We start from the raw sequence: 24,307 nt of genomic DNA on the forward strand, positions 1-24,307 counted from the left end.
GTAACCCCACCCCAAGATATTCTTTATCCCATCCCCAATCTGTTTACATTACTGCATTTTTTTACAGTCTGAAATTATCTGTGTATTTATTTGTTTACCTGTATAATGTCTATGCACATCGACTGGAACTTCATGAGAACAGATGGATTCAGTCATGAATCCACCTCAGTCATGGCTATATCGCAATAACAAGCTCAACAGCTTGGCTATAAACGTGCTCCATCAGTATCTGTTAACGTGAGTGAACGGGAGACGTTAAGTGGACAATTATGTTGATGGTGTTCACATGGGGGTGTGCTGCTTTGCATTTATTTCCTTGGCTCCATTTTTCTTATATAATATGGACCTGACCAGGCAGAGATGGTATCTACACTCTATGAAAAAACTTCACATGCTCTGGTTGGACAAAAAAAAAATATGTAAACACCTCTTCTCTACCCATTATTCTGTACCTTTAAGGATAAAGCACTACACCTCGCATGGGCCCAGGAATTTTGAAATACTTGTTTTTTAATTGAAGTATAGTTGACTTACGATGTTGTATTAGTTTCAGGTGTAACAGCACAGTGATTCAGTTATATACATATTTTTTTCTTTTTCAGATTTTCTTCCCTTATAGGTTATTACAAAATATTGAGTATAGTTCCCTGTGCTATACTGTAGGTCCTTGCTGGTTATCTATTTTATATATAGTGTGTATATATTAATGCCAAACTCCTGATTTATCCCTCCCCCCTTCCCCTTTGGTAACCATAGGTTTGTTTTCTATGTCTGTGGGTCTATGAAATACTTTTTTTTTTTTTGGCTGTGTTGGGTCTTTGTTGCAGTGCACGGGTTTCTCACTGCAGTGGCTTCTCTTGTTGTGGAGCATGGGCTCTAGGCACGCGGGCTTCAGTAGTTGTGGCTCCCGGGCTCTAGAGCACAGGCTCAGTAGTTGTGGCGCATGGGCTTAGTTGCTCCACGGCAGGTGGGATCTTCCCAGATCGGGGATGGAACCAGTGTCCCCTGCATTGGCAGGCGGATTCTTAACCACTGCACCACCAGGGAAGTCCCTGAAATACATTTTTTAAACAAATTATTTATGTAGACAAAGACCCTTCAAAAAAACAAAACGAAACAAACAAAAATTATATATAAATACATGTACGTATTGCCTGGGTCCCACACATTCCAGTGTGGGAGTCTCAGCGGATTCTCCCCTGGAGCCTCTGGAAGCAACCAGCCCTGCTGACAACAGGGCGTTAGCCCAGTGAGACTGACTGCAGGCTTCTGGCCTCTGGAGCTGTCAGGGTATAAATCTGTGTTAATCCTCCACATCTGCGGTAATTTGTTACAGCAACCCTAGAAACTAACACACCCTCCCACAAAACTGAAGCCCCCCGTCCCCCTCCTGCTTTATTTTCCCCACGGTGTGTATTACCAGCTTACACGCGTGTCACTTACAGATTTGTCTCTCTCCACTACTTGAACATGTTCCTTCTCGAATCACAGCTCTGATTGCCAGTTTTCAGTCCATCCCCTTGGTGCGGCGAGGCTGCAGCACCAAGAGTCTCCATTCGGTCAGCACCAAGTTCAAGTCCCGGCCCGCCACGGACCAGTGGGGTGACCCCTCGGGCAAGTCAGTTTACTTCTCAGTGACTCCATGTTCATTGTCTAAACTGGAGATCGTGACAGTAGCCTCTCTCCTGGAGTCCACGTGGAATTAAATGAGTTTGGTACCTAAAAGGCTTACAACAGTGGTGGCATATAGTATGCATCCTGGATATATTTGTGATTATTATTACTATCCATTCACCAAATAGTGACTGAACCCTGTTCAGGCTGTAATTGTGAATGAGGCAGGCGTGGTCCCCTTCCTCATGAAGGTGACATTTTATTGGGGTGACAGATATGACAATGACAAGTAATCATCGTAGTATGGAAACCGTGGGTAATCATCACTTCAATCTATTACACCTGTAACCTGCCTTCACTAATCAAGGTCTTTTTTTATCTTTATTGGAGTATAATTGCTTTACAATGGTGTGTTAGTTTCTGCTTTATAACAAAGTGAATCAGCTATACATATACATAAGTTCCCATATCTCTTCCCTCTTGCGGCTCCCTCCCTCCCACCCTCCCTATCCCACCCCTCCAGGCGGTCACAAAGCACCGAGCTGATCTCCCTGTGCTATGCGGCTGCTTCCCACTAGCTATCCCTTACGTTTGGTAGTGTATATATGTCCATGCCTCTCTCTCGCTTTGTCACAGGTCATTTTAACTGTTGCTACAACAGACTGGCATGCCCTCCAAGCAGCGCGTAGCCTAAACAATAAGATGTTTGCCTGAGTTGTTTTCCAGGGACTTGGAGTCAGCTGTGTCTAGTTCCAGCTGAGCTGGTTAAGACTGCATAGGACCACCCACCCTCCAACTGGGCATGCGTGAGTGTCTGCTCGTGACCTTTTGACTTCAGAGGGCTGAAAACTCCACCCTCAGATCGTGCTACATGCCTCATTTTGAACACGTGTCCCATGAAGAGCTCTGTAGTTTAGTTACGCCTGCGCAGAACTACGATGAACGCACCTTTTTCTTATTTACGCTCGCCACGCTCCGCACGCCTAGGACCGCCCAGCTTCGTTATCCCATAAATACCCTGAGCGCCGGGGCTTTGGGGAGGTGGATTTGAGACGCGTTTTTATCGTTTTTTTGCTTGGCTGCCTTATGAGTAAACCCTGACTTTGCTGCAAGTCCCGGCGTCTCAGCACTTTGACTTGCTGGGCGTTGTGCAGATGAACCTGGTTTGGTAACACTGTGAAGAGGATAAAATGCGGTGGTGTGATGCACAGTGAAGAGGAGACCTCTGCAGACGAGGTAGTCGTAGAAGGCCTCATGGCGGAGGTGTCTTTTCAGCTGAGACCCGAAAGATGAGTAGGAGCTTTAAGTGCCAAGAAGCAGGGAAGGAGCATCAGGGCGCGGGGGGGCAAATGCAGCAAAAGCCACAAGTGAGGGCCTGAGTGTTCAGGAAAGAGCAAGGCCTGTGTGGACCGTGTGGAGGAAGCTTAGAGAGGTAGGGAGCGACCAGAGTGAAGAATTTCAACGTACATGTCTGGGGAGCCATGGAAGGGATTTGCAGCAGAGAGCTAGGGTGTGATTTACTCCCTTCCAACATTCCTCTGGCTGGTGAGAAAGGCCACGAGTAGAAGGGGGGAAACCAGGGAGGCAGTCAAGATGCAAGCGTGGCTGGTGCCGGGGACAGGCAGGGAAATGGAGCAAAGTGGTCCCATGTGATGTACCTTCCGGAGGCATCTCCAAGGAAAGAGGGGGTGAGGGAGACCAAGGGTGCCGGCCTGAGCTCCTGGCACGTGATGCTTGATTGAGTGAGGATACCTGGGGAGGAGAAGGACCCGCTCTCAAAAGGGCAGCAGCGTGATAGTTTTTCATTACCCCGTTCCCAGGGAAATGCTCCCAGACAGCCCAGAGTCCCGACACATGTGTGCAGGGAGGGCGGGATGTACCCCTTGTGGTTGGGTAGTGATTAGGTAGGCGTGCGGGGTGACTGCAGCAGATTTACCCAAAAGGAGCGAGCCTCTCTCTCCCCACAGTAATTAGAGCCCCCAGCGCAGTCTACCCACCGGGGTCCTGGGAGCTTGGCTCTGTGGGGACTTGCAGCTCCTGCAGCCTAACCTGGCTGGCCAGGGCCAGGCTTTTCTCTACAAGGTGCCCCCCAGCTGTCTCAGGACTAGCCTCCCCAAGTGTGAGGCTTGTTGACTGATTATTTGGAAAAACTGGAAAGTTAACAGGGGATGAAACAGACACTCCATCACCCTTTCTATTTCAAATCTCAGTTGGTCTTGGTCAGAGTGTCTCAATGGGGACATTATTAGCACTTCATACGTGGTGATACATTGTAAGGGACTGTCCCAGGCATTGAAGGACTTTGATCTTTACCCCAAACATTGTAACAACTGAAAACACCCCACTCATTTCCAATCACTGGGTTTGCATGCAAATCTTAACCCTTAAAATGTCTTAGAACCCTGGGGAAAGACAACGGGGGAGCTGCCCTACCCCCATGGTACTATTTGACAAGCGTGCCAAACCAGTCAGTTCCGAGCTTGGGTACCTGCAAATATTCCATTACTGATGGCCACATCCCCAAAGAAAGTGGATGCCACTTACTGAGCATTCAACCCTGGAAAAATAAACAGTTGTGACAAAATGTGAGAATAGAAAAAGGGACCCAGACATCAAGCCATCCAGGCAGTGGGCATTTATGAAACACTGAACTAGGAACAGTGTGCGGCGTCAGGGCCCAAGGAAGAAGGACACCATCCCGTAGTGCAAGGAGCTCACAGTAGGTCCAGAAGATAAACAGAATTATGACTTGTGCAAAATCAATGAGAGAGCCTCCTTATGCAAGATGAGTTTTTAAACTGCAGGTACTAACGGATCCGTTTTTGAGTTCATTTTATCACATCTTGAAGAGTATTTTTATGTTGGAATAGAATGAGATGGGATGGGATGAATTGGAATACAGTGGAATGGAATGGAACAGAATAGAATAGAAAATACCAGAGTCTATCCCAGTTGGCAAAACTAAGTAGCGTGTTCTTAATATTCGGATTACGTAAAGATGTACATTGTCTTGTGATATAAAATGTATTTCTAATGTTCGGTCACGTTCAAAAAAGTTAGTTTGAACCGCATCGTGTATATAATTGGTGTCCTGAATGGGACTGTAGAACAGAAAAAGGACTTCAGGGAAAACTAGTGAAATCAGAAAAAAGTGCAGAGTTTAGTCAACAGTACTGTAGCAGCCTTGGCGACAGAGGAAACTGCCTTTGCAGCATGGACTAGAAACGGGCATGAAGACACGGCATGGACTAGAAACAGGAGAATTCCGGAATAATTTGCACGTGTAGAGCAGCTACACACACTGCAGAGTCCTGGTGTCCGTCAGTTTGAATGCTTCCCCAACACACCTGGGAGCAGTCAGGACAGGACCTTTCTTCCAGTTGCAAAGATGAAGAAAAAGGAGACTTCATCCAAGACACTCTCCAGAGGACACGGCGCTAAGAGGCCGGAGCCCCAGGCCCGGGACCTGCACGCCCATCTGTCTCCAGGCGCCTCTGCAGTTAAAGCCACTGGCCGGTAGAGAGGACTCAAGTAGGCTCTAGGAACGTCCCCGCCAAGACCTCATGGGCACAAAGTCCCCACAGTCCCCTCCTGGGAGAAAAGCTTCCTCCTGTGACCGTGACTCTTTTCTTCAACGCCACCGACTGTCAGCTCCTAAGGACGCCACCTGGTTTGAGCTCAGGATGTGACAAGGGAAGCAAATCTCCCAGGTTTTTATTCCACCACAGCCCGTGGCTCATCATCACTCCTCAGACTAAAAGAGCCAAAAAAAAAAAAAGAAAGAAATGTCAGGATTTTTTCCAGAGGAGAAAAGCCATGCGAAATGGGGTGGCTTGAACGTCGTCCTGGCTGGGGATGGTGAGCCACGCCCCTCCCCCATTTATGTTCCATCCCCCCCAGTACAGGTGTGTGTGGAGGGGTCCTGCCCACGCGCCACCTCCCTGCTCAGTGTCCCTCTGAGGGGCGCAGGGCCGTGGTCTTAGGTTTGGAGCTTACACATGAAGTGGGATCTGGGGTCTGAGCTGAGTCTTGGGCACACACGGCTTCGTTCTTGCTGGAGGGTCGATGATGACCTGTGTCATGTGTGCCCAGGACGTGTGTCCACGTGGCAGTGCAGCCGGGGGGGCAGGGCACACGTCCTCTGTCGAGTGAGCAGGTTGGGGGTGACCTTGGGGATTTCTCCGCGCGCATGTCATCCATCCCACAGGTGCTGGGGAGCCCATGCTCTGTGCCGGGCACGGTTCCAGGCCCTGGGGATGCAGCCCAGACCTTGCCCTCGTGACGGGAGACACACAGTGAGCAAGAAATCAAGGCAACCCTGCAGACGATTCCAGAGAGTGAGACGTGTACTGGGAAGAACTTTAACCAGGCTGAAGTGATGGAGTGGCGGGCGGGGGTGGACCTGAATAGGGACTCAGGGAATGAGGAGGGGACATTGGCCCTGAGTCCTGGAGGAGAAGGAGCAGATCGTGGGAGGGGCCAGGGGTGGGGCTCCCGGCAGAGGCAGTCACGGCAACCCGCCCTTCCCAGCAGGCCCTGCAGGACCCAGAGAGAAACAGGCTCTACCGTCCCCTGCACAAAAGTCCCTGCGCTTGCAGCCTGGGGGTCATTAGGAGCCCCTGTAATGAGTGATTAAGGGCATGGACTCTGGTGCCAGGCTACCTGGGTTCAAATCACACCTCTGCCACTTACTAGCTGGGTGAAATCTCTCTGTGCCTGTTTCCTTATCTATAGAATGGAGGAAATAATAGCCCCCACCTCACGGGGCTGCTGTCAGGATGATGGGTTAGCACACTTCGCACAGTGCCTCACCCCAAGTGTGTGTTGTCCACCGTTACTGTTAGGGTGGAAAAGTCCAGCATGTTACGTGGGATTCCAAAAAAGCAATGTTAATAGACCGGGATGTCCAATTTGACATGTAAAGGGTGTACATGAAACACAAGCACAGTTGGCACCAGAACATGTTTTCCTAGAACCTGTGCCTACATTTTTAGATAGACAAGGAATTTAACAGCATCCCAGCAACTCTTAAAGAAAAGTTAATTACCCCTGTGCTTGCCTTTCCCTTATTCTCCCTGTTTAACCTGCACTCTGCCACCCCCCCACCCACCCCTAGGGGGTCCTGAAACTGCAGATTACACATGTACGGGGGTGGGATGTCACCGGATCTTCAGACAGTGAGACACAGCGAGAGTAAGCAGGATCGGGGCAGAGAGCTCCGTCCCCTGTTGTCTGACCTCCCTCAGTCGTGTCCTGCGCACCTGACCCCACTTTGTGCCCATGCTTGGCCTCAGACGGGCGCCCCTCGGGATGGGGAAGGCCCGGGACACTGCCTGTGGCCCCTTCCGACAGCAGGAAATGGTGCTTGAATCACTCCTGTCACGCCTGACCCCGGGGCTCCTGGAGACGCAGGAGAAGGCCTTGAAGCCGCATCCCCCGCCAGAACCATCTTCCATCAGGGGATGAGAAGCAGAAGAGGAGGCGCCTGGCCGATCCCAGGGGCCACAGTTTCCAAAACATCTCCCACCCGCAGACGAGCACCCTGCCCCCAGGTGCACCCAGGCGCCTGAAACCAGCAGATAATAGGTGCCCGTGAACTTGCAGAGTCCGGCCCGGATTTCAATCTTAAGAGTTAATTTGAAAGAAATAATTTGCCAGATTGATAAGCTGCCAGGAATCTGGGCTGACCGGCGTTTTCTCTTGGCCTCAGTTCTGGACTCCGGAGCCAGACTGGGGCGGGGGGCTGCCCCTTGGCCTCAGTGGGCCCTCACGGTCTGCGGGGAGCGACAGAGCGCACAGGCTGATTTAATGGACGTTTATGCAGCCCTGCAGGAGGCCATAGCTGAGCATGTCCCCTCCTGATTAAAGGACAGCGGCCAGTTGTTCCCCATCAGTGCTGACAAAAGAGGGTTGCTTTGGTCCTAGGAGCTTATGGGAGCTCCTCAGATGCCCAAATCTGGCACCTGCCAACTGGCGTTCTTAAAGTGACCCTTTCAGGAGAGATGCCAGTGTGGGGGGACGGCTGTTATGGGGCCTCCACCCAGGCTGGGGGGGGGGGGTCGCTCTGCCCACGTAGGGGCAGGAGGACAATGTCCTAAACCTGACCCTGCCCTGGCCTGGGGGGGAGAGAGGGGGTTTGCATGGGGGCGGGGCTACAGATGCAAATGCCTACAGGCCTGGGGGTCAGGGGACTCCCGCAGAGGCTGGGGGAGGGGCACGGCCCACAGGATGAGCCCATCTCCAGCGTGGAAGCCACGTGGAAATACAGGCCCAGCATTGCCCGACCTTCCGGCCGCCAGGGCAACCCCGGGAAAGTGGAGGTGACTGTCCACTCCGGGAGTGTGAGCTGCGTCAGGACAGGGCCTGTCCCGTCAAGTCCCTGTAACCCCGAGCCCCGCCCCACCTTCCCTGCAGAGAGCCCTCCTCGGCCACCCAGGGGGAGCGAAACAGGCACCACCCCAAGCAGCACCAGCTCGGTGGGCGGCGCCCCCTGAACGTGACAAGGTCTCGGGGGAAGAGCCCTCCTCTCACACCAGCCAGCCCAGCGCCACACACACCTTGATGCTCACGACTTTCCAGAAGGATTTTCTCTCAGTGAGTCAGAGGTCACGCTGTGGACCCAAACCAGCAGCAGATGTGTCGAGTGTGTCCCTCCTGGTGCTTTTGAAAAATGTGAAGCCGATGTCAACACGTGAAAAACCTGAGATTTCACTTGAGCATCTGACACTTTCTCTTCAGGTGTCAGGACACGGCGCCACCCTGCGCCCAAGTCCTCCCCTGGTAGCTTGCGGTGGCACCGAGGCCGGGGCAGCAGCCCCTTTAGACAGGCTCGTGCTCCGCAGTTTGCCACCGATTCCACCCCTCCCCCTATCGTCCCCACATGGAGACCGAGGATCTGCCACCCAAACTCCTGTGCCGCATTGTCCACAGGCCACTTGCTGGGTCCCTCCCCGGGTCCTTCCCCTTCTACAGGGAAACGGTAACGAAACCACACCACAGGGCTGGGGGACTGGCTGAGTCAGCGTCCGGAACCGGCTTGGACCGCGTCTGGCGGGCGGGAATCCCTCAGGAAGTGCGGGCTGGTGGCTGGTCTAGCCCTCTTCACTCCTTTGTTACCTGCCGGGCCCGTGGGGACACTGGCTTTCAGACCTGCTGCAGACGGAGGAACCAGACGTGGCCGTTTCTCTCCAGCTTTCTCCATCTCCACCGCTTTCCCCCACCCCACCTCCCACCTCGCCCACCTCGTCCCACACCCAGAGGGCGGGGGACGCAGAGCCTGGAGTCCTGCCACGTGGGTCCTGGGTCTTCCGTTGTCCTGACCCCCAGCGTCACTGCCGACCTGTCTGATGGGCATGTTCCTATTTTCTCCCACATCTCCTACCTGGATGTTAATCCCTCCGTCCACCAGCGCCTTCAGCACCGCATGGGAGATTTGATCAGGTTTGCAAGGGTGTTCTTTCTTCTTACAGCCCATGTTCTATCAGTGAGACACTTCAGAATTCACTGGATGTAATATATCTTTAGGATTAATACACTGTGTTAAGTACTTTGAATGCAATCAACAACTATAATCCAATTACTACTGACTGTGTTTTTAATGCTATTTTGCCCCCAGACCCTCATCTCAACTGTGTACCAGACTCACTCACACACACACACACACACACACACACACACACACACACGCAGAGCACATGCCAATTTTGTGCCCCGCCGCCTCGCCTAACAGTGAGAGCACTGAATAGTGAACAGCTGATCTGCGTGAAGTAACGTGAGAGCTCCTGTAGTCCTGGAGCTTTTAAACTTACAAACAGGTATCAGCCAGGTTGCCATGGAGAGCAGTGGACCGATGCCAGGGCTCACCCTCCGGACTCGTGGCCTCCTCTGATCAGCAGGGTCACGTGGGCTCTGCGAGGAGGCAGAGGCATGGCCTGGCATTTTAATGACACTGACTTGCTGTCTGAGCGGCGAGTGTGTAGGGGTGAGACAGGGCACGTGTGTGTGTGATTGTGCATGTGTGTAAGTTCGCACGCACAGCCCCACACATACGGGATGAAAACTGAATGGCCCCAAGGATCTGCTGGACACCTTTCATGTTCTAACAGAGACCGTGAGGCCTGAGGGGTCACTGGACGGACAATTCGAGTTTCTGAGTCAGGGCGGCTGCTGACTCAGCACCGAGGAAGCTGCTCCTCTGGCCCCATCAAGACCCCCCTCGCTCCCTCCTCTCTCTCACGGGCACCCATCCCCCCTTTTCTCCTTCCTCTCCCCCCTCCATTCACTGTCCTTGCCTCCCCCCCACCATTTTCCCTCACGGCGGCCTTCTTTGTCCTGCAATCCCCTCCCCCGCCCCGTTATGAGGATGGGAGGGGAACCACATCCTTGCCGCCTGCCATAGCAAACCCTCGACACCGGTTTGTACCCATTTTTTGGTCTTGCAAATCCACCCCAACTCAGGGAAAATACATACGTACATACACGCATCACATGCACAGAATGTAAACACAGACCACAAGAAAGCCCTCCATCCTCTGTCTCTGTTTTGGTTTCTCCAGAAGCCGACCCCGAGGCAAGGCTTCAAGTCCAAGGATTTCCTCTGGGGGCTGATCACAAACATTACCGCTCGGGCGTGTGGGGCAGGGAGACCAGACAGGGAAGGGGGCGATGAGCATTCTGCCTGTTCCTCTGGGAACCAGCCGAGGGGTGTCTGCAGCCCGTGGAGTCCAGCCCCAGAGCGCAGTCAGAAGATGGGCCTGAGGTTCTTGGGAAGGGGCGTGTGCCCACCTCCAGCAAGCTACGTCCGTGGGAAACAAGAGGCCAGTCCCGCTGGGGCGCGCGCAGCACAAACAGGAACCGCACCCAAGAGAGCCGGGGGCGGCCCCAACTCCATCAGGCCTGGGCCCCCCGGGGCGTTCATTTCCAGCCCCTCCGGTCTCTGGGGCTCCCACACAGCCCAGCCTGGCAGCTGGGACCCTCAGGGGCGACGCAGGGGCGGCTGCAGGAAGCCAGGCAGGGGGCACGTGGTGGGCGGGGCCAGGGGACTCGGGGACTTTCGGAAAGAGGAGCCCCTCCCCCTGCCGTGCTGCTCTCTGGGGCTCACCCCTGTGCGGCAGACCTCCCCCCACCCCAGACATCCTCCCAACAGGTGAGTCCCTACTGTGCACCACGCTGGGCTCGAGCTGGGGTGCATCGGGAAACGGGGTCCCGTGCTGGGGGAGCCGGCGCTCCAGGGAGGCTCACAGAAGAGAAACAAGAGCCGGAAGTCACCGTGGTAAATTCTGACCTGATGGGCGCTGGGAAGAGCAGAACGCGGGGACACGGGCTGCAGAGAAGTGACAACGGGGCAGAGCGGCTTAGCCAGGGCGGGAAGGAGCGGGGGCGGCCCGGGGACTCATCGCTGCACCAGCCCTGCTGCCATCTCCCGAGACCCATTCTCTTCCACCTTCATGCTCCCGGCCTTACAGTCTCCTCCCCGAAATCAACAGAGCGCAGACCTGCTGGGCCCCGGCGTGACTAAGTGTCACACTTACTCACACAAGTGTCACACTTTGTGTGCCACAAAGGCCATGAGACAGTCTGTCAACCATTTTTTAACGCAACCGCAGTAAGAAACACATGTCACACGGTGTTACACACACGCCTATTTCTGTGAAAACCAGGCAGAAGTTTCCCCAGACACCCCTTCAGTGCACGCCACGCACTCTGATATTTCCTCATCTATTCTATTCTGGTCTATTGCAGAGTTTACGCGCAGGGCTCCGCCCTCTAAATGGATTTCAAGACCCACTCATGCATCACAACCTGCAATTTGATAAACTCTGTACCAGGAAACATCCCGTGGTGGGTGTGTTGGACCAGATGCCCTTTGTCCCACGGTGAGGCCGGGGAGGGGGGCAGGAGGAGGGCCGTGCCCACTAGAGCCTGAGAAGTCACCCCCTCCAGTGTTTGCCCAGCAGCCTGCAAGTCCGGGGGGCTGGGGTTGGGGGCACAGGCCGGACGGCAGGAACTTGGCCTGTGGCCGCTCAGCCCGGCATCCTCCCGAGCCCACCAGGAGCAGCCCCCCCAGCATGGCTGTGGCGGGCGGGCCCCCGAGGGAGGCCTGAGCTGGGCCCGCCCGCCCCTTCCCAAGAACCCCAGACCACCCCCCGGACCCGCACTGGGGACCAGGCTCCGAGGAGCTGGCAGGCAAGCCCTCGGCCCGGAGGACAGGCGGAAGCCGCTGCAACACCCTCACCCAGAGCTGCTCCTGCTGCTGCCACAGGGTCGCCGGCAGCTGACTTGGCCGCAGCCAGTGCCCTGGGTCCTACGTGCGTCACCTCGCTTCCTGCTCGCGACGGCCCTCAGAGGCAGATACGGTGGTCTCACTCCTGGCACTCTTGGTGGCAGCAGCACTGATAGGATCGCAAACAGCACCTGACGTTCCCGAGCACCTGCCAGGCCACCAGCACGGTGCCGAGGGCTCCATTTGATCCCCGCTAGTCTGGAGTCCTAACCACAGCTAGCATCTGTGTGACCCCAGGTAAGTGACTTAACCTCTCTGTGCCTCTGTTTTCTCAGCTGTAAATGAGGCTGCCCCTAGGAATTAAAGATGCTTAACTAGGGCCTCGCACCAGCAGGCAGTCCATATAGGTTGATATTAGCCCCACTCGACAGCTGGAGAAACTGAGGCTCAGAGTCACTGGCCTGGTGGGAAGTGGGATTCGCTTACCAGCCTGTCCAACGCTGAGCTCTTTGGCTTCCCTCCATTATGGCCACCTTCGGAGGGACAGGGCACAGGGCCATTACCCCACACACACACACAAAGGGGCTGAGCCTCTGAGGACCCCACCATCTGGGCAAGATGCTCCCCCAGCTCCCAGGAGACCACCAATCGCTCCTGTGTGTCCGACGTTCCGGCCTCAAACCACATGCTGCCCACCGCGGGGGCATCTCCCCGTCCTGGGCCAGTTCTCTGCGACGACATGTCTGCTGGGGGCAGGCCTGTCCTCCTTCCATCGTCCACGACATTCCCTCCTCTAGCTCCCCTCTGGACAGACGCTGTCCCTCTCATCTCCGTCATTTCCATGCAGCTGACAGTGACAGCCACACTGGCCATGCTTGTGACACAGCCTTTTGGTTTCTGAGACTAATTTACAGCCAGATTTCACCTGATTCCACTTACAAGGGAAGGTTTCCTTCCAGTCTCAACTGGGTGGTCTTGGGTTTGGAGGCCTGGGGCTGGGCTGCAGGCTTGGAGGATTAGGGGGGAGCCAATAACACAGCCCTCACCCCGGGAAGGGGCTAGCGGAGCTGTTCCACCCTGGCCACCTGGGGACAGCCAGCACTCTCGGCCACCACAGGCCTCCCGCCTGCTCTGGGTGTTCTGGGTCCCACAGCCTGGGTCCAGGTCCCACACTTCAGACTTCCGGGTCCTGCGCCATCCTCTCACCTCCCAGAGAAATCTCGATATTGTTCCCGGGAAGACATTCTCATTCCCTCTTGCGGCCCAGGAGGTGGCAGAGCCGACTGGGGAACAGTATGGGCTCTGGAGTCACCTCCCTGGTTCAAATCCAGCTCTGCCACTGCCTGCTGTGTGACCTTGGGTAAGTTGCTTAAACTCTCTCTGCCTCCGTTTCCTCATCTGAAGTGCCTGTTGGTGTCAGGGCAGAGGAGAGCACTCTGTGCTTCCCAGCCTCAGACATTTAGGCTTTTATACTTTTTCCTCTTACAGAAGTCCTTAGAGATCCACCTTTGCATATTTTTCTTATTATTTCATTGGGATAAATTCCTATAAATGGACTTTGGGGCCCGAAGTTGTGCATTTGCAGTTGCAGTTGCTACATATAGTGCCAAACTGCCCTCCGGAAAGACTGTACCAATGAACCCACCCAAGAGGTGTGGTTCTATTTAATAAAACTTTCTCCACCCCACATTTCCTTTGATTAGGCTTACACATCTCTTCAAAATCCTTGTTTCCTAGATCATAATCTTAGAATTTAATATATGTTCTTTCGGGTTATTATTAACATAAGATTTATCAGACTGTGTGAGAGCCCAGCCAGAGCCTTAGGGAAGGAGGTGTTCCTTTCTGAGCTGCAGGTAATAAAAATTACTAAGCCACACAGATTTGGAAACAAAAGTGACCAGGGAGGAGTAGAAAGAATTATCCTTGTTATGTTAAAAGCATGGTTGGAATTTTCACTCTGCGCCTGGCATGTAGTGTTTAGAACAGCGGCTCATACATGAGGTGGGCACCCAGTAATCCTTTCTGAATGGAAGGAGTTGTGGAAAGTGTGTTCCAGACAGAGGTAACAGCACATGCAAAGGCCCTGAGGCAGGAACATGCTGGGCCCGTTTGGGGATAAGAAAAGAAGCCAGCGTGGACAGTTCCTCCTATGACTATCCCAGGTCTAGCACTGCAAGTTCTGTGTCCAAAGAAATGCCTCAGCAAAGCAGGACAGTTGGTCCCCGCAGGCCGGAGCAGTGTGAGCCAACTGGGATATCGTCTCCCAACATCCACTGTCCCCTCCCAGTAACAGCCTGTTTCCTGGGCACACAGCCGGGCACAATGAAGACTGCACTTCTCAGCCCCCTTTGCAGTCAGGGGTGGTCATGCGACTGGGCTGTGGCCAGTGGGAAAGAGAACTGTGTGCTCAGCTGCTGGGCCCCACCCTTAAAGGGAAGGCTTGTGCCCATCTGTCCCCTCTGCCCCTCCCTGCTGGCCAGACACTGGGATGTGATCCACCTTGTGGGAGAAGCCACACCCCAAGGGTGACAGAGCAGCAAGGTGGAAGGAGCCTGAGACCCTGAAAACTACAGAGAAGAATCACCCTACGGGCTTGGATTTCATGCAAAAAAGAAATAAATTGTCTTATTTAAGCCACTGTAATTTGAGGTCCCTGTCATGCTCACTGAGGCTCTAACCTACTTGGTAGAAAGGTGGGGTTGGAGAGTCAGGCAGGGGCCGGGAGGCCAAGGTGAGGGAAGAAACCAATGAGGAAGGATTCCAAGGCCCACCTGCTCCAGGTGAGAGTCCCAGTGGGTGCCCCTCCCACCGCTGAGTAATAGGATTTTCCCCACTTTCCCTTTAGGACGTTGCAAGACACACAGCCTAGTCTCTCGTGCTTATCTCCTGAGATGTTCTTTAAGATTATTTAGATACCCTTTCATTTTACCCACAGGGAAACTGAGGCCCAGACAGGAAATAGCCCGCCCTTGTCCTCAGGAAAGAGCCAGTTCCCTTGAATATCCTCCTGGGTCAAGTGGCCATAATTTGCTTCTACATCTACTGAGAATCAGACCAGCTGATTCTCATTCATTCATTCATTTATTCATTCACACGTCCATCTGTGAAATACTTTTTGTAAAGCAAGATGGTCACAGGAGCCTCCATTGTACGGAGGGGAAAGTCCTTCCTAATCAACGCCTTCTGCACCCAACGAGGTATTTCTAACCCAAAGATGCAGGGGAGAAGGTAACGACATGGGGCTGCCCCTAGCCCGCCGCCCCCCACACCTGCCCCAGCCTCACCCCAGTGGCACCTCCACCTCCTCCCCGAGCCCTTGGGGTTCCTACCTTCACGGCCACCGCCGTCTCCAGCCTCTGGCCTCGCCTGTCCCCTCCCAGTGGTCAGAGGAGCCAGGCACCATGCACCATGAATCCGAGAAGAGACCCGATCCCTGCCCTCCCGGAGCTTACCGGCCTGAGCGTGGGATCCTCCAGATCCGCCTCTCCACACACACAGGGCTCACCTGGGAGCAGCTCAGGGCTCACCTGGGTGGAGCCGGCGGGGGGCTGGGGGGGCCTGACCCCGACCTCTCACCTGGGAGCAGCTCATGTAAAGCGCTCGTAGCTCACCCCGGGCTGATGGTTCCAGCCTCCAAGACACCCCGAGGCCTCCTTGGCTGCTTGGTAATCAGACCAGGTACCTGTGAGAAGACGCGACTCTCATTTTCACTTAACTGGAAAATCCACATCATCAAAGAGGCGTAGATGCTCAGTGGCCCTTCCTTCCCTCGCCAGTGACCATTAACCTTTAAAAAGATGCTTCCTGAGCCGTTTGCTGAGCCTCGTTCTCTGTGCCAGGTGTAATGAGGCCCATACGCGGGCCAGACTCGGGAGGGGGTGAACGTGAGAAATGCCACAAACGAGAGACCCGGGCAGAGCGGGCCCCGGAGTGGGTGTGTCAGCCGCCACGCCGGAGCCCAGCCCCGGGGCTCTGGGACAGCTAAAGCCAAGTCTCGTTCAAGAAGTGAGTTCTACTGAGACAACGGTGGCAGAAATTAAAAAGCCAGATGCTGTCACTCCTCTGATCTAAACCCTCTGCTTCCACCTGACTCAGCGTAGAAGCCAAGTCCTTACACCCACCTTGGGGCCTTTCTGACTCGGCCCCTCCTCACCGCTCTGACTCCCCTTCCCCTCGACCCCTTCCTCTCTCCTGTCTGGTTATACTGACCGCCTTGCTGAGCCTGGAGGTCCAGCTCCACGCCCACCCCAGGGCCTTTGCACGAAACCTCCTCCCCCAGGTAGTCTTAGGGCTGCTCCCTCTCTGTCGCTTTCTCAGGGGGCCTCCCTCACCCCACTTTTAAAATAACACCCCTACTGCATCCTCCACACTCAGGGTCCCCCTCCCTGCTTCACTTCTCGCCAAAGCACGGACCAGCACTGACACCATCCCTTTTACCAGTTGACGTCGGCGTTCGTCCCGCTGTGTTAGGACGTACGGATCCTGTAGGGAGGGATCTTTCCGTCTTGTTCACGGCTTTGTTCCCAGTGCTCAGAACAGGTCAGACACGCAGCGGACACTTCATAAACATCTGTGGAATGAGTGAGTGAATGCATGAATGAATGAAGAAAATCATACCTGAAGGACAAACCCCTGAGACCTGGAAGAACTTGTTGATTAAAGGGGTGAAGTTCCAGAGTCCACGTCCCTCCATTTGCTGAAGGGAGAGATTAAGAAATACAGTTATCCAGTGGGACGGCCTCGCGCCCGGGGCCTGAGCTGGCAGCAAACTGGCCGTCACGGTGACGCCCTCCGTGCACAGGGGCAGAGACACGGGCGGAACAGCAGAGCCAGCTGCGCGGCGGCTGCTCCCCCAGAGCCACGTGCTGCCGATTTAGAGGCTGCGGCATCTTGCTCCCGCTCCGCTCTGCCTGAGCCCTCCCCCCGCAGACCTCCCCAGGCAGCTCCTGTCCATCGTCTGGGGCTCAGCTCACATCCAGCTCCGCAGAGAGCCCGCTCCCCACCTCGGGATCCGGCGTGACGCCCCCTCCCCCAATCACGCGCCGTGGTTTCGATTCCTCAACGCGCTCATCGCTCCCTGACTTTCTCTGGTTCACTCCTTCATGCACTTGCTTGTTCTCGCTGAACCCCCATGAGGACATCAGCTCCGTTTGGAGGGGGACCTTCCTGCCTCGCTCACTGCTGAACAACCCCCAGCCCCGTTCAGGGTCCAACACACGGTAGGTGTTCAATAAACATTTGTGAAATGAATGGCTAGAGGAAACAAGTGTACATACACTTTGAGGATTTATAAAGTGATATGGAAATTACCAATTCTTTGAGGGCCTGCAAGTAGCATTTACCGTCATCCCAGGGGGGTTAGTTAGATGTGGCCTGATGTGAAGATAGCTGTGAAGACGGAAGGGTGGCCCAATTAGCTTCCCCCACCCCCTCGGGCTTTTCTGTACTTCAATAAAAATGTTACCTTTCCTCCTTTTGAATCTGTCTTCATTGAAGCCCCAGTAATGATGGAATACAGCAGTTACTTGCCTTTTCTTGTTTCCCCTTCAGGGCACAACATGATTGTGTTACTGTTGGTTCAGTGGCTGAACGCCCTCCTCTGTCTCGGGAGGACCACGGTGTAGCATTCAGGGGGTTGGGCCACCCAGGAGTGACCAGGACTCTAGTGCCGCTTCTGCTCCTGCTACCTGCCCAGGCCACGTCACGCCTGGGCCTCAGGGCTGCTGCTGCCGCCTATGGGATGAGAACTGTGATGAAATGACCCCTGAGGTCCCACCAGCTTTGACCTGCTTTACTCGATGGCTCCCTGACAAGGTTGTAGAGGGTAGAATCTGGCTGGGGACCAGCTGGAGTGGGCGTTGGTGGGCGTTGGTGCTCTGGCCCTGTTCCCTCCTATGGATAAGGGCCCGTCCATCCTCCTCGGAGGATCTAATTCACCCCGATTCCTACCTGTCTGCCCGTCTCCTCCTGCGGCCCAGACCCCAAGGACGCCCTGGCTCCTCCGAGTCCCGGTGCTCTGCTCCCGTTTCCTTCTAGTCAGTTCCTTTTGTCCTGGCTTCAGAATCCAACCTGCAACCTCAGATCCCGAGTGACTCAACCACCACCTTTTACCAGGACAGGTTCCCGAGTCTTCAGCCCCCAAGGGGCCTTCCTGGCACATCTCGGATGACGGAGCACCTCCAAGGAACCCCAGGACCTCAACCCCCTCAGAAGCATCAAGAGCTTCAGGAGGGACCCCCATTGGGAGACCACCATGGGGACCTTGGGGACCGTGGGACAGGCTGGGCGGGGCCACCACTCAGGCCTCGGCGTGTTGATTCAGGTCGTGGCTTCTGTTCCCCTGCCTCGACTCTCCCTCCAGCAGACCAGCCCCCGCTCTCCCGCTCACGCCCTGTGCCACCTGTTGTGACCTGAGGGCTGGCCAGGCTGTCCTCACGACCCCCACAAGGAGCAGGAGGTTGTGGGAAGGGGAGGGGCGGTGACGCCTGTGAACATGGGCGTGAACGAGGTCAGGAGCTTGAAGTCCTCTGGGGCTAAAACTGCTCCGGGAATAATGCTGCCTCGTAATATTTAAGTAGACATTTATCAGATGTGTTTCCATGGGACCCCACCTTCAGGGGGGATTGGATCCCATCACTGTGGGTGTCACTTCACACGTCAGCTGCATCGAACGATCAGACACACTCTGCTGCCCTCCCCTCCCAGCCTCAGTCCCCCGACCAGGTGTCCCCCAGGGCCCGGCCGCGCGGCTTCTGCTGGGGCCCAACGTCCCCCAGGGCCCAGCCGCGCGGCTTCTGCTGGGGCCCAGCGCAGAGCTTGGTGCAGTTGGTGCGGTTCCATGAGACCCGGGAACCGGGCCGTGCTGGGATCCGTGGTGACCAAGTCCCTCGTGAATTAAATCATTTAACAGATGAAATGGAAAAGGCCTCCTCGCTTTCCTTTTGAATGAGCCGTGAAATAGGCTCCGGGACCGGCCTCCAGGACGAAGCAGTCGGCAAGGCCTGGCACCCAGAGGGACTGATGAGGTGTCAGAAGACGGGGCGCCAGGAGGACACGGTGCTCGGGAGCACCTGTCACAGTGCACAGTAGTGGAGCCTGTGTCCACAGGAGCCCCGACCTCGAGAGGCTGGAATGGGCGAGAGGGGTGTCTCCGGGGTGCCCACTGGTCACATGCTAACGGGCGTCCCCACTCTGGGCGACCAAGCACCAGAGCTGAAATCCTTGGCCTCCCATCAGGGAGCGGGTTTGGATTCTGGTCAGAGAAGCTCCTGTCTACACTCTGGGTCACTGACGCAATTCTTCTCCAAGTGCTGGAGTTCCTCGTCAGAGGGAGCTGCTGGGGCACAAATGACACTCAGTCAGGCAGCGACTTGGTTTCCTCATTGGTTCGAAGGCGGTTCCATCCAACCCTGAGAAGGTGGAACCCAGGACTAGCGGGTCCCGGCAATGAATTCTCCGCAAATTAAAGAACAACAAAGCACATTAAATCGGACTTGCACAAATGCTTTTCAACATGTACTACTCTGTGCCTGTGAGGACACAGCCACATGGACACAGAATGCCCACCAGCGGGGGCTCTCAGTCTCAGTGTCTCCAAAAACAATTTGGTGGCCATATCAAGAGCTTTTTAAAAAGCACTAACTCCAGATGCACTCATTGTACACATAAGACTTTATTTTAAGGAACGATTCATAAATGTGAACAGAAGTTACTCAGTAAGATGTTTTACTGCAAGGTAAATTTTAACAGCAAAAGGAAACAACACAAGCGTCCAACAAAATAAGAATGGAGAAGATTGCATAAATTGTCTAGATAAGGGAATGTTGAAGGATAATAGTATAATATGTTTACAAGAAGTTTTTAATAGCATAGAAAATGCTCATGGTATCACATGAAGTGAAAAAAAAGCAGGTTATAAAACTATGAAATGGTACAGATGAACCAGTTTGCAAGGCAGAAATAGAGACACAGATGTAGAGAACAAATGTATGGACACCAAGAGTGGAAAGGGGGGGAGATGAATTGGGAGATTGGGATTAACATATATACACTAATATGTATAACATAGATAACTAATGAGAATGTGCTGTATAGCCCAGGGAACTCTACTTCACTTTGCTGTACAGTAGAAACTAATACAACATTGGAAAACAACTATACCCCAATTTTAAAAAAGAAAGAAAAAAGAAATAAAATAGTTTGGTTAAAATAAAATAGATAACCAACAAGGACCTACCGTATAGCACACGGAACTCTGCTCAATATTCTGTAATAACCTAAATGGGAAAATAAGTTGAAAAAGAATAGATACATGTATATGTATAACTGAATCACTTTGCTGTACACCAAAAACTAACACAATGCTGTTAATCAACTACACTACAATATAAAATAAAAATTAAAAAAAAAAACTATGTTAAGCTCTTGTCACATATACACTCATATTCAGAGAAAAAACTTGAGTAAGAGATAAGTCAAGATGGCAGCAGTGGTGACATATGAGTGGTACAATCATATTGGTTTTCATTTTCTCCTTTAGAGTAATTTTCCAAATTTTCTAGAATGAACAAGTCTTTTAAAATCAGAAGGAAAAAAAGTTATTTAAAGTTGCCAACAGCCACCAGGTAAAAAGCACAATATTCTTAGCAGTTTCTGCAAAATATAAGACCTTTCATAAAATATACAGGTCTTTTAATAATTGATATTTCATTTTCAATTAAAATTCTATCAAAGCTTATAAAATGATTTGAGGAAAGGAATGTTCAAAGCATTCATTAACATTCTCTATTTGTGTTTGAGAAAGAAACCCAGCAGTTGAATTCCTTTGGAAAGTGTAAAAATTGGTGGTTTGGTTTTAAATCAATATCTCTAACATATTCATGCCACTTGGTAAATTTTCTGCTCTCTGTCAGCTTTAGAATGCATAACTGTCATGAATTTGAGAAGTAAATCTATCATTTTGAACAGCCTTTAGAAAATAGGGTTGAGGGACTTCCCTGGCAGTCCAGTGGTTAAGATGCCATGCTTCCAAAGCAACGGGTGTGGGTTCGAACCCTGGTCGGGGAATTAAGATCCCACATGCCGTGTGACCAAAAAAAAAAAAAAAAAGGAAAGACAGAAAGAAAAAAAAAATAGGGTTGAATACTTTTTACATGATTTTCTCACACAGTTATAAAACAATCTCATTTGTCTCTGCAAATACAAATACCTTCTTAACATTTAAACTATGAATTTACTGAGTCCCAGAATACGCAGTATCCCTGAATGTTACTCTCTTCCCTAAAATCCTTTAATACTTTCCCATTGCCCTAGCACATCCCAACTCTCCACCAACTTACTACGCCCAGGGTGGTCTGGCCCCACCTTCTCCTCTCTGCTGCCAGGCTGCTGCCCACTAGCCTTATCACAGTTCCTCAAACAGAACAGACTCAACCCAACTCAGAAGCTTTGCACTTGCTGTGCTCTGCAGAGATCCCCATTCAGAAATCTTAGCTTATCCAATAAGACAAGAAAATGAAATAACAGGTATGCAAATTGGAAAGAAGAAATAAAACTGTCCTTGTTTGCAAATGACATGATAGTCTGTTTAAATAATCTGAAAGAGTCAACCCACAGCTCCAAGCTGTGGTCAGTGTCATGCTGACTGGTCAGCCCCACTATGTGACAAAGACAGGAGTGTGGGCAGACATGTTATGGCCACTCTCAGGGGTAGGGGTGGGATTGGCCCAGAGGGAGTGTCTGAGCTGCCCTGGAAGCCTGACGGGAGACTCATGGCACCTTCAGCATCATTATACTCAGACCCCAGACAGACCCCTGACAGCTTGGGCACAGGGTCCCCAGGTCCCTACTGGGGGACACACCTGTGTCCACGCTGGTTGATATAGAGCTGCTGTCTCCATCCCCAAGTCACCCACGCTGACATCCCAAGATGCAGCAGCTAAGGGGGCATCGCCAGCCCAGCAGGGAAGTAGAGGGGAGGGAATCAAATTATTTTTGAAACTTCTCACATTATTGAGGGTTAGCCAGACCCACTGCTTAGGAAACTGTTGCTCAAAACCACTGATAATTCGATAGGCTTCTGAAAGAGAAATTCTTCTGGAGTTCTTCCCACAAAAGTAAAATTAATGGTTTATGACAGGTGTTACAAATCAGTCCTTATCTCAAAGGGAAACAGACTTTCACTGTAAGAACCAGAGATCATCTTTCTCCTCTGAGCATTTTCCAAAGAGACCGTTTATTAAAAAGTAATCTTGTAGATTCCACTGATAGGAGGGAAGGTTAGTCCATTCAGCTGATTGGTGAGGGAGGTCTGTGTGTCGATGACCCACATGGCATCCCCAAGACTGGCACACACCTTAGGGCTCTGAGGTGACCAGGCTTTGAGGCACATGCCCAGCCCTGGCATCCTTCTCCACACATTCACAGGGGTCACCTCCAACAGCCATGCTTGACCCAAACTCCTGCCCAGGGCTGACTGGATGAGGGCAGAGCTCCTGACCTGGTCAGGACCAATCAGAATCTGCTTGAGGTCACTGAACTAAGGAGACATACATTGGGTTACCATGGGACCACCATTTCCAGCCATGTCCTCAGAGGGACAGAAAGAAGAGTAATGAAGTGGATGACCAGAGAGGATGTGCGGCTCCAGGACAAGGGACAGACAGGCCACGTGGTATCCTGATGGCCTGCAAGGACTCGGTCCTGCCCTCCTGAGCCTGGGCCCCACCTCCTGCTTCCCTCTTCCTGCAGATGGCCTGTGTCCGGGCAATGCATCCCCTGCCTTAGGTCCAGCTGGTCTGACTGGATGTCTGCCCTGCTCCACCAGAAGTTACCTCAACAAGTTCCCTTGTTTTCTCCCATGGAGACAAGATCTCAGAGTTTCAGTGGAGGGATGCCGGTAAGAGGTGGCACCGGAGGGTTACCGTTTCTTCTGGCAGCAGGAGGGTGGGTGGCGAGAGTGTTCTCACCCGGATGGCCAGACGGGCCGTGGGGCAGTCAAGGCTCTTGGCTGGGAGCCGTAGTGACCCACCTGGGTGACGTGAGCACAGTGGGCTTTCCCTGCAGGATCTTGAGCCCCACAGACTAGAAGAGACGCAGAGGACCAGGCGGAAACCACAGGACTCCGTGGGGCTAAGAAAGAGCATCTCGCACCAGAACGGGCTGATCAGGACGCTGCCTGGGAAAGTGACCTCCTGCGATCCCTCTTCTGTCCTTCACTTGCTCAAAACAGAGTTCAGGAAAGAGCGTGTAGGGGCCAGACTTAGACCAGCGCCCACCCCTCAGGAAAGCTGGGTGGAGAGGGAGGACCTCGACCCTTAGCTTTCGTGATGGGACGTGTCACCAGGGGCTACCCCGCACCCCTCCTACCTGGGGGAGGAGTGATTCCCAAAAGGACGATTGGAGCTTCAGCGAGGGGATTCAATTGTGGGCAGCCAGAAATGATCCCTGTGCCACTTGGGACAGGACCACGGTGAGCCTTGGGTGCCGGGCTCATGTGAGCTTCCCCTATAGGGGTACCGGGGGGCAGGGGACACATGGTGGACCTTTATGGAAAAGGCAGCTCTCGGGACTCTTGACTCCAACTGAAATGCTACAAGGCTGTACTCGGGGGGTTATTTCTTTTTACAATGAATATTTATCACTGTCACAGTAAAAACGATTTTTCATTTAGAAAATTAAAAAGCTACCGTCTCGGGGCTTCCCTGGGGGCGCAGTGGTTGAGAGTCCGCCTGCCGATGCAGGGGACGCGGGTTCGTGCCCCGGTCCGGGAAGATCCCACGTGCCGCGGAGCGGCTGGGCCCGTGAGCCATGGCCGCTGAGCCTGCGCGTCCGGAGCCTGTGCTCCGCAACGGGAGAGGCCCGCGTACCGCAAAAAAATAATAATAATACTGACAACAATTTAACGCTGTGCGTCCTCATTCCTACTATGAAGCAGCGGCTTGGGCTCAGTGGAAGAGCTGGGGTGTGCTGAAGAGAAGTATCAACGGCAGCAGCTATGGAAGTCTCTCCCCAAGGTGAGTGAGGAGGCTGGGAGAGGGGGGCGACAGGGAGGGGAGAAAGGAGGGGAAAGATCACCCAGTCCCCCATCCACCTGTCCGCACCACCTCCACACAGGGAGGCAAGATACAGAGGAGGGTGAGCGGCTGCAGTTCAACAAAGACCTGAGGTCCTGCCTCCACACTGCCTTCTTCAAGGCAATGATAAACGGACGACATTCTGGTCATTTTTCCCCACAAGGCCTAACATTAAGAACCATGTCCTTATTCGTTCCCAGCCAAGGTTGTTTGGTAACTGCATTAGTTTGTTCATTTATTCATTTCATAGATATTTATTGAAGGTCTACTATGTGCTAGAAATCCTGCAAGTGCTTGAGATGCAGCAATAAAACATACAATTCAAACATCTGCCCTTAAGAGCATATTGTCAAGTAGAAAGAAAGTGGCAAACGACGACACAAAATGTAAGGGG

General features: G+C 53.1%; 1 protein-coding gene and 1 long non-coding RNA gene across 4 annotated transcripts in view; both read right to left on the reverse strand.

Annotated features, from left to right (window-relative positions):
- Positions 1-4,234: 4,234 nt before the first annotated feature.
- On the reverse strand, positions 4,235-17,651 carry LOC117202496 (uncharacterized). Its single transcript, XR_007472148.1, has 8 exons — positions 17,304-17,651; positions 16,277-16,409; positions 13,043-15,521; positions 8,996-10,936; positions 8,609-8,766; positions 8,172-8,274; positions 5,611-6,451; positions 4,235-5,368 (listed from the first exon to the last, which is right to left on the reverse strand). It is a non-coding gene; the product is annotated as an uncharacterized LOC117202496 (long non-coding RNA).
- Positions 17,652-17,834: 183 nt separating this feature from the next.
- The window catches only part of LOC117202511 (uncharacterized), a 29,767-nt gene continuing 23,294 nt past the window's right edge, over positions 17,835-24,307 (reverse strand). For 2 of the 3 annotated variants that reach the window (XM_049699239.1, XM_049699238.1), the window contains exons 5-6: positions 20,076-20,115; positions 17,835-19,175 (exon numbers count right to left, since the gene is read on the reverse strand). In XM_049699239.1, the coding sequence (XP_049555196.1) occupies positions 18,453-19,175; positions 20,076-20,115 (763 nt within the window). In that variant the 3' untranslated portion in view covers positions 17,835-18,452. The remainder of the gene's footprint in view (positions 19,176-20,075; positions 20,116-24,307) is intronic. The other variant, XM_049699240.1, reaches the window with a different exon arrangement.

The sequence above is a fragment of the Orcinus orca genome, chromosome 16, assembly GCF_937001465.1.
Source record: "Orcinus orca chromosome 16, mOrcOrc1.1, whole genome shotgun sequence".
Lineage (NCBI taxonomy): Eukaryota > Metazoa > Chordata > Mammalia > Artiodactyla > Delphinidae > Orcinus > Orcinus orca.